The sequence below is a fragment of the Anneissia japonica genome, unplaced genomic scaffold (genome assembly GCF_011630105.1).
Source record: "Anneissia japonica isolate Jap-2015-1 unplaced genomic scaffold, ASM1163010v1 scaffold288091_len1417266_cov198, whole genome shotgun sequence".
Classification (NCBI taxonomy): Eukaryota; Metazoa; Echinodermata; class Crinoidea; order Comatulida; family Comatulidae; genus Anneissia; species Anneissia japonica.
The window spans coordinates 582808-593065 of record NW_022684833.1 but is presented as its reverse complement, the minus strand read 5'-3'; the positions used below and the strand labels follow the sequence as shown (position 1 = coordinate 593065).

Here is a 10258-nt window from a genome sequence, read left to right as displayed (position 1 = left end):
TACTTAGTGAAAATAGAAACATGGTAACTAGTGCATTACAATGTTTAGATCTTATTATTGTTTCACAATATGTTGACCAAGTTTCTGTGGGTATTGATATCAAATGTTTGTAGTTTCTCCTAAACAACTATTTGCATCAACGATGATATTGGCCTATATTCTTATGAAATTTTCGCAGTGTATTTTCATGTAATGAAATGTTTACCCTTTTAAAAATGATGGATGCCTTGACCTTCATTACAAAAGCACCCATCAAGTCTAATGAATTATCTATTCTGTGTTTTTAAGAAAAGTGAAATGTATTCTACTTTGTTCTCAATAAAATTGTAAACTACCTATAACAGTATTGTTCTTTGTGTATTTGTTGAATTATGTTTTATTTTTCATGTTCCGTTTAAGTAAAATAATATTGTATACCAATGAATAAATTCATGTTACAAATGATTATTTAATTAGAAATTTAATTTATGTTCAAACATTATTGTTGAAATGGTCAGTAGTTTTATTTAAATTTTATGCATATAATATATATATATATATATATATATATAAAATATATATATATATTATATAAATTATATATATTATATAATCTCTTATATACTTTAAATATACTGTACTGTTTTATATATATGATTTATTTTATATACAAACATAAGTTCTATATACAGTAATGGTTATATATAGTATATAAGATATATTATATTATATCATATTCATGTATATATATTTGTTCATGCGTTTTTATGTATTGTATACGTATTTTTATAGCATGTTTAATCATCAGTTATGATAAGCTTGTGTCGTGCACCCAAGCCCCTATGCTGCAGTGAATTTGAATACTGTTGAAGCGTCTACAAATATATCAGTCATGCTAAGGGAGTTTTGAACTTACACATACTGGTCGCGTGCTGTCATTTGACATTCCCGTTTGTCTACACGCATCTGGTTTCATATTCAAATTCGTACCTCATCAATGCAATATCATTTTCATGTGATCAGCTTTATCCCATCTCTTCTTTTATTTCCTTACTGCCACTAATGGATTCGATTTTCCCCCACAAACAGCCACAACTAACGTAATTTAATGTATTTTTCTCATTTGATATATTACCCCCGTATGCTAAATGTATAAGAAGGCTTTATTTCATAGAGTTCTCATATTTTTAAAGGGCACAGTTTTGATAATGTTTCGTTAGTAAATGAATTGTTGTATCAGTCAATGTCAGACCTAAATATTCAATTTTTTTCCTATTATTATTATTTGTATAGGCCATATATGCCTATATATATATACATATATATATATGTTTATATATATATTATATGTATATAAATATTATAGGCCTATGTATATATAGGCATATATATATAAATAAATATATATATACTCTTTTTTTATTTCCAGATGTTTCAATACGAAAATTAGTAAAGTCACTAGCAGAAATGTTTCAGTATAGACGTCCGTTAATGTCCATTAAAATAAAAATTTTCGACTGAAAGCTAATAAATTATTGATAAATACAGTGAAAGCCACTCATTAAAAAAAAATATATTTTTAGACTTAGGCGTCTGTACAGTAGTGAATATTTCAAGCTTATAAGGATACAGAGCTGTTTTATTTGTTTCATTTATTTCCCAAAAAAAAAAATAAAAAAATAAATAAATAAAAATCTTCTTCCAAAAATTCAAGTAAATATAATATTGATATCCCTGAAGCTTTGTCCACACTATCAAATTTTCTTTGACAAAAAACTGTTGCGTGCCCATATATGGTCATGATGTGCCTATAATTTAAATAATGGTGGTGGTGTGATGACATCACGTCATGACCATATTTAGGCATGTCACATGTTTTTGTCAAATGAAATTTGATAGTCTGGTAAATTTACTAATGTTAGGCCTAATTGTGATCAACAAATTATTGCGGAAAACATTAAATTGAGTACGATATCGTAGCTATTGTGACAATGTTAGGCTTTGTGTTCAGATATAATGTTATACAAAAAGGATATACTACCACGTTCGAAACGAAATACAATCGGATTTGAAATTTCTCTCCAGTTCTTTAACACCATCACCGTAATTATGTATCATTAACCAAAGGCTGTCTAAAATTAAGCGACCGATAAATGAACAGTGTACGGGATTCTAACACTTCTCTAACACCTCCTTTCGTCTAACAAATTTCAAACTAGTTATTTGTTATTAAGCGGGGTTTTATTTTCGCAGTCTGCATCTTTATTATAGATAACTCGCCTGTCAGATTTTTTTCCTTTTTTTTTTAGTGTACGACAGTTAAATTGTACTGGATATCAAAAGGATGTTATACGGTTGTATTTTTTACTGGATACTTTATCTGTCGGGGTTTTCTGTTTTAGCAGACGAAAGAAAACTCAATAGATGTATCTGCACGCGTTTTTTAAGCGACGAGATAACTGGACGTATTCCAAGTCAATATATAATAGGCCTAATGTGCTTTTATTTAGCTGCTTTGTATGTATTAAATACTGTAAATGTAAATTTACTGTGAATATATCTCTAGAGATTGGTGTTGTTTGGTTCAAAGTAGAACTTTTTGCAATTTCTTATCGGTATTTCAATTAACGATTTCCTCGACTAAAAGTAAGATATCTAATCAATAATAAACCTGACGTTAACTACCCGCAATGTACATGTTCATGAAATCAGAATGTATTTATTCGATTGTTCAGTGGGAGTTCAAATCTCGTCCGCTTCATTCGATTCTGTGTGGCAACGTCGTTGCTGAGTTAATAACAATACCCCTATTGTTAAATAATTTACATGTTTCATTGGTAAAATAATGGTGCTAATTTAACAAGGATGTAATGCCATCTTGTATGTATGTTGATATGCACTGGTGGCATTTAAGCATGGCTAGCTTGTTTTGCTCAGGAAGACCAACGAAAGTTTTGAATCTTACTGTATTTCATCAAATCCATATAGGCATTGTGCAGTACACATTACGTGTATTACACATTACGTGTCTGTTTAATATTGTATAGCCTAATTGGTCGTATACCGTAAAACCTCGAATTGAATCGATTTTTTTTCGAGGCTAATTTTGCAAAGTAAAGAGGGGAGGCTTCTTTCAAAACGAATGCTCTAAATTTTGGGAACTACTACTATAAAACAATAAGGGCCACTGTTACATCAACATGTATCATGAAGTTTATTACCCGGCATTAAATCACCTAAACTACTGTATAAACCAAGCGTGTTTTCATTTTATTTTTTGGCTTGAGGTTTTACGGTATAATTATTAAAACATTTTTGATTAAGTTAATCAATTTAAGCTGCATTGAAAACATTACTATACTTCGATTTGTTAAACAAGTACTCTGCGTGTTTCGGTTTCAACTATGTTAATTTACACTTTTTGTTAAATTATTAATACGGCCTCCGGCACAAATCACTTTCACTCTCACAAATCGGTTGCACCATTATCTTAATAATCAAATCTCAATAACAAACTCTAGACCAATTAAAATTTTTATATTCGATTGATTTTATTCTTCCAATATTTTCTTCATCTGTTTATAGGCATATTCACAATTATTTATAATACAATTCTTTTATAACAAAAAATATTACAATATCGAGTCAGACTTTTAAATTAAATAATTACAACACATATTAACACTAATTTAATTAATTGATTGTTGATATAATTATTAAGATATAAAAAATGAAATAATCTGCTTATCCATCAGCCTCTATAAGAGAATGCAAAGTATTTAGTCAACCGTCTTAGAATAGATATTAGACAATGGTTCATAGACTCTTAAGTCGATCAATTCATTCCAATTCAATTAAATGTTTGCATAGGTAAAACATGTACATTCCAAATTAGGCTTCTTCCAATAAGTTCGTTTCAGCGTTAAAATGAATAATTTGAATCAAATTCGAAGTTATTTGAGAAATATAATTTAATGACCTAACAAAAAATATGGCTTACATTTATGAATTTTTACAATAGCCTTTTGTTTGGTTGGAATGTTGCTTGTGTTTCTGTTTACAATTTTCTTGACAGCTAGGCTTTCATGATATCAGTGTTTATAACAGGAACGTTAATAGTGGTGATGGCAGGGGGCCTAGAAGTTATCACTGGTCGCTCTTGGTCGGGATGCTGGGTCTCAAAATGTCGTCTAAGGTCGACTTTTCGTTGAAATGCTCTTCCGCAGATCTTGCAACCGAACGGCTTGTAACCGGTGTGTTTTCGACTGTGTGTGATTAGGTTTGACGACTGGCTGAACGCTTTACCACAGACTAGACATTTATGGGGCTTCTCTCCTGCACAATAAAAAAAGAACATTAAGATAAACCATGAAAATACATAAAAATCATGCACATACATTACCTAATTAAAAATACGGGTTGTGTAATTTTGTTTTGGCACACGCTATGAAATTACTAAATTGATTGACAAATAATCTTCCTTGCGTAGCGATTAGTTCGTAAAAAAAAAGCTATCACGTCCGAATTGGCCTCATCTCAATCTAGCCTATGATATACATCGATTTCCCCAGTAATTACCCTTACTGCGCGTGCTTACAATAAATTAGCGCCCGAACTGTCGCTCACACAGCCTTTCAAATGTAATCAGATTGCCAGATATAATTTTATTAAATCAGATATGTAGTTGCATATAATTGGTGAGACATCGCTATTATTTTAATTTAACAGATTGTTGGTTGAGCAGATTTATGTACAATAGGAATTAATTGGCCAAAGCTTAACAATCTAATGACAAGCTTCACGTATTAATTAAATTGCAAATGATAGTGTTGTCTACCGACTGGCGCGACCACAGCGACACAGATGGCAAATAGTCAATTTTCGAATCCAAAGATTGGGTGATGTGACAAATTGCATTGGATTAAAACGAAATGTGCTAATTTTTTAAGAATATTAACACATTTATTGATTTACCAGTAAGCGTACGGTATGTTGTGATGTTGCAAGAATGCAATTGCCTTATATTAAGGTTAAGCCTATGCCAGTAGTTAAATATATTTTAATCATAAATCATCCCATATGTTTCTAATAATAATAATAACAGTAACAATAACGAAATAATGTATTAATGTAAATAAGAACAACAATGTAATATTGTAAATCATACATTGTAATATATAGGCCTAATATTACAATGATTTAAAATAGAAACAAAGAATTATGAATTTACTTATTAACACGTAATAAGAATAATTGTAAGGTGTGCTATGTGTCATAGGCCCTATATATACTATTTTAAAAAGAATAGCAACTAGTATTTTAACAAAATATGAGTAACAAATATTTTGAAATAAACATACCTGTATGAATGTACGTGTGTTTCTTCATGTCCGACTTCTGGTGAAATCTCTTGCCACAATATTCGCATGGATACGGTCTAGTGTCCGAGTGTATTAGCATGTGCGTTGACAAAGTTGACGAACGCTTGAAGCTTTTTCCACACTCCTTGCATTGGAATGTCCTATCTTGACTGTGTACCGCCTTGTGTTGATTTAGACTCACGGCATGGCCAAAGGTCTTGTGGCAAATCTCGCACGCAAACGGCCGTTTGCCGCTGTGCGACCGCCGTACGTGCACTTCAAGTCCGTGCGGTGTGCTAAAAACTTTTGTACAGTCTAAACACCTGAAAGTGCCTTGATGATGCGCGCTTGGTCTGTGAGTCAGTGGGCTAATTTCGTCTAAATCGGCGGAATAACGTTGCTGGGCCGGTACTGTGAGTGCGATATCTCTGGGTAGCATAGCTGTGGTATAAGGTGACGGTATGCTGAGCGATGACTGCCTGTACCAATTTAATTCATCAGACGACACAGAACTTAAAATGTCCTCAAGTTGTGCAAAACGAGCACGGTACACGTCGGTGTAACTTAAACTGCCATCCTTCAGAAGTTCCATCATTTCACGGCTAATAACACCTAAAACGAAAAATATTAAGATTTATAAAATAATGACCTTAATCAAGGATGATAATTAATTCTAGACCTAACTGATTTGTCATTAGCAAATACGAGTTTTTATTGTTTGTTTTCCCGCCAGATTTCGTTTCGATTATTGTTCTCACAAGATGGATTTTCCTTTACTATATAAACAACATCTACACTTATTAATTCATACGGTATCGAATGATGTTCCTAGAACACGCATGCGTGAGACAAGCGTGAGAATTTGAACAGTTGGAAAAGTATTGAATATAGACCTAGGTTGTAATTTATTCATAACTTTATCTTGCCATTGTTGAAGGTATGCTCACGTTCAATAAATCTTAAATTGAATTTAACAAACAAAAAGCATATTCACGAGTTATTCACGAGTTAATTTCGTAATAAAGATTCCCAGTCATTTTTTTCTTTATTGCGGACGGCGGCAGTCTTTTCGTTCATTTAAACTGAGCTATTTCGAACCAACGTTTGTTCCCATTATTAATTATTAATTTTCTGTACATATATTATCCCTAGAAAATGTGTTGTATTCATCGAATAATGAAACACGAATAGACTGACTGACTTACCATTTGCCGGTGGAGATGGGATATTGTAGGATGTGATTTCGGAAGGCCATCTTTGGCTTGGCGAGGGAGATGCTTGCCTCTCGACTGACTTTCCTGAGAGTTGTGCAAGTTTAGTAGAAATCACTAGCGTCGGGCTTAGCTGTTTAGGGGGTACTGCAGGGTCTTCATAGGGCCTGAATGTTCCTCTTTCCCACGGCTCATAGTCACGTGTTACGTCTGTAAAATACAAATTAATTCCTATTTAATTAGAAAAACTATCAACATCGCATGTGTTTAAGGAAATGTAGGGTAGTTGATGAACTAAATCAAAGAAAAACAATTTCCGCCCAAATGAATACACGATCAAGCGTACTAAATGGCAAGATAGAAGGCGACACGCGACAATCCCAAGCAGACTAGAGCAAAATATAGAATACAGAGGCATAATACCTATGATTATGCCATCTGGAACACGCATGAACGGGCCTATACAGTTTTTAAACGAAACATTCGCTTATGTGGGCCTATAAATATACAAAATCAGAACTACCCAATGGAAAATCATTTGGCTATATATACGATCTCCGTCAAATTGGCGGCTGACAATTTCGTCACACTATCTCATTTAACTTTTGATAGGATAAGCCTACTTTTAAAATATGAACAGGAACACTATGTAAATTGCTATAAACGAAATTAACAAAATTGAACTAAGGATATAAAATTCGAATGGAAACATAATGAGTAAAACATTGTTACAATGATTTTAATATGTAGATCTGTGATTTAAGCCATAGTCTGTACAGACATAATGAAAGCATATTGAACCGCCGTATCGACTCGAGTCTAGCTTCTGTCAATTTGTTAACACTCTGAATGTTTTCGTTAACACCAACTATCCTCTTCCTAGAAATCTTACGGAGTAAAATCTTCGGTTATTTAGAGTGATAAGATGCGTTAATACCGGCGCAACAATCACGACAAAAGTCGGCGAAGATTTTGCTTAATGCTAGGCTCGTTATATTTGTTTCACAACAGACCATCTACCATCCATGGTGCACAACAATACCTAATCAAGAAGCCTTTGAACAATGATAACCACACAAGCCTTGTATTGTATTGTTCTGCTTGATAGGTGTTAGAACTACAAATAAGGATAAAATCACGCATTGTTTTTAGGTTTTCACGCCCAAGCAAAACAAGGGTAGTCAAAAAGAATTCTTAAAATGAGTAGGCCTAAAATATGTTAAGAATCAATAGCAATCTGAAATGGGTGGTCTTAGGCTTAGCTTTAAAAAACATAGCGAAAATGTTAAGCATGTAAGATAATAAAACAGATTTAATCAATAATGTGCTATTGTGAAGTGCTTTAATTTCGAAATTTAAAACATTTTCCCTACCATAATATTTTAGGCGTAGTACAACACTAATTCTTCGGTTCAACCAGGGAGGCGGTTGCAAGAAGTATATCTGCACTCAACGAAGAACCGATGATTTAGGCCTACAATCAATTATATTTATTTCCTCTCTTTTTTTTAGCTATTTCGACAGCTGCCAGTAGCAGACAGATAACGAAAATAAGTCGTCTAAAATCAGTTCTACCATTTTACCAGCTGCATGTCTGTTATCTTTTCGATAAGTTTGCGATTGTTTTATGGGGAAAGTATTGTCGAATTGTACATCCAGCGGATTCTTATCATGCAGCGGATTCTTATCATGCAGCGACACGCGACATAACGTGTGGGTACCTATAACGTGTAAACACATCCTTGCCGAATTATTTACAATCTGGGCTGATAATACTCTAGATAAGTGATATTTGAATAGCCTGATACATTTGTGTATTTTTGTTCTACATGTTATCAATTAGTTCGTTTCATAATGCTGAAAAATTGTATTACATTTCTAGGAAAATAATACAAATTTTATTTGGCTTACGATTGTGCAGATGTACTGTAGTTTGATAGTATTACTTTATTCATTATTCAATTTAGCATGAAAATATAAAGATGATGTGATGCTTAAAAACGTTTTAAATGTATTAAATCTAGTAACACTCCAAAATATAAATAAAAATATTAAATTACTTATTCAAATAGCACACATCAACACTGATCATTTTTACTGACGAGAATTTCAGAAGTTAAAAGGTGCGTTTACTTGCGAGGAAACAATTAAAATATAATAAATTAGTTATACCCATTCACTTATTATTTTACTAGCTTATCACAAACAGTATAGGCCTAATTAAATCTATTATTATTATTTATTATTTTTATTACTATTATTATTATTATTATTACTATTATTATTATTATTATTATTATTATTATTATTATTTTAATATTACAAAATGTTGCATGTATATTGCACAACGAACATTAATTCATAAAAAAAAAGCCTATATAATTATAAAAACAAACGAAAATTAAGATAATAATATAGTGAAATTTAAATGCATTATAAATTAAATATAGGGTAGATTAAAAATGAATTATCATATAATTTAATGCATTGATACAGGTACGAAATTTTGCATTATGCCTAAAAAGGTATGTACGAAAAGAATTGTGTAGTTTAATCATAAGAAAAAATATTAGTTTACCTTTTGCACGAGGTGCTACTGGTGTAAACGCGCTTCCAATTCGACTTTGTATGTCAACGTCTCTGCTACCAGCATATACAACCTTTTTACTTGCGACTTTCTTGACTAGAAATGATCTAGGCATCTCTGTATGAAAGGGTACTCTTATCGAGTTAATGAAATTAAAGCCGAATATATCACACACTTGGTTCCAGATTAGGTCTACCTTTTCTTGTAAACTCCGAAGAGATTGTGCAGGTCAACATTTAGATTTATCACTTATATACATCACGGTGTGATTATGCAAATGAGCACAAGTTTGCTTTAGAAAAGAACCTGAGCTAGGCTGGTTTCAAAAAGCTAAGTTGGTGCGTTTTTGCTTTTGCAGGCATCCCCGCCCTCGATTTCAAAGCCAGCTGCTAACCGAGACTTTTCCTTTCAACTCCGCATCGATCGCGGTCCACGCCTGCGCATTCTTAATTTATTGACAGGTGGTTGCTAACGCGTTAACCAATTGCATTCACATTTGATACGTTACAACTTCTAATTGGCTGGTAAGTTAGATAAAGAGATCAAAGTAGGCGTGTTTACATGTAATATTCTTGTGGTAATACCTATTATTTTTTAAAAGAGAAAGTACTCGTCATTGGAAATTCGATAATATTGAAATTGTATAGTATTTGCTTGTGTCTGTCACAATCCGATTCTTAACTAGTGTCTTTGTTTAAAAATATTCGTTATGGACAAATAAGTATGCATTCGCTTTAAATAGAATATTCGGTATAAAGTTCATTCATATTTTGTATTTATACCATATTCATGAATATAAATAATAATAATAATAATAATAATAATAATAATATGTAGTAGTAGTTGTACAGCAACGATAATAGTTCATTTAATATAGCCATTTCAGTTTTATTTATTATAACATACATTCATATATGTTTCTTTACTACATTTTCATTATTCTACTAAGTTTAAAACCTTCAACTATATAAAAAAAAAAAAAAATTAAAATTGGATTTTTATACCGGAGTGATAAATTTTCACTAAATGATATTTTGCAACAAACGATATAAAATTTAACAACTTACTAAACATACTGCAAGTAAAAAAAATACCACCTAAATTCGCCACTACTCACTGCC

The 10258-nt window shown here is 32.0% G+C and overlaps 1 protein-coding gene across 1 annotated transcript; it reads right to left on the bottom strand.

Moving 5' to 3' along the window:
• Positions 1–3505: 3505 nt before the first annotated feature.
• LOC117107677 (zinc finger protein Gfi-1b-like) lies at positions 3506–9535 on the bottom strand. Its single transcript, XM_033249405.1, has 4 exons — positions 9129–9535; positions 6545–6760; positions 5340–5951; positions 3506–4314 (listed from the first exon to the last, which is right to left on the bottom strand). Exons 1-4 carry the CDS (start codon positions 9250–9252, stop codon positions 4055–4057), a joined length of 1212 nt encoding a protein of 403 aa, XP_033105296.1. The 5' UTR covers positions 9253–9535; the 3' UTR covers positions 3506–4054.
• Between the last annotated feature and the right edge of the window lie 723 nt (positions 9536–10258).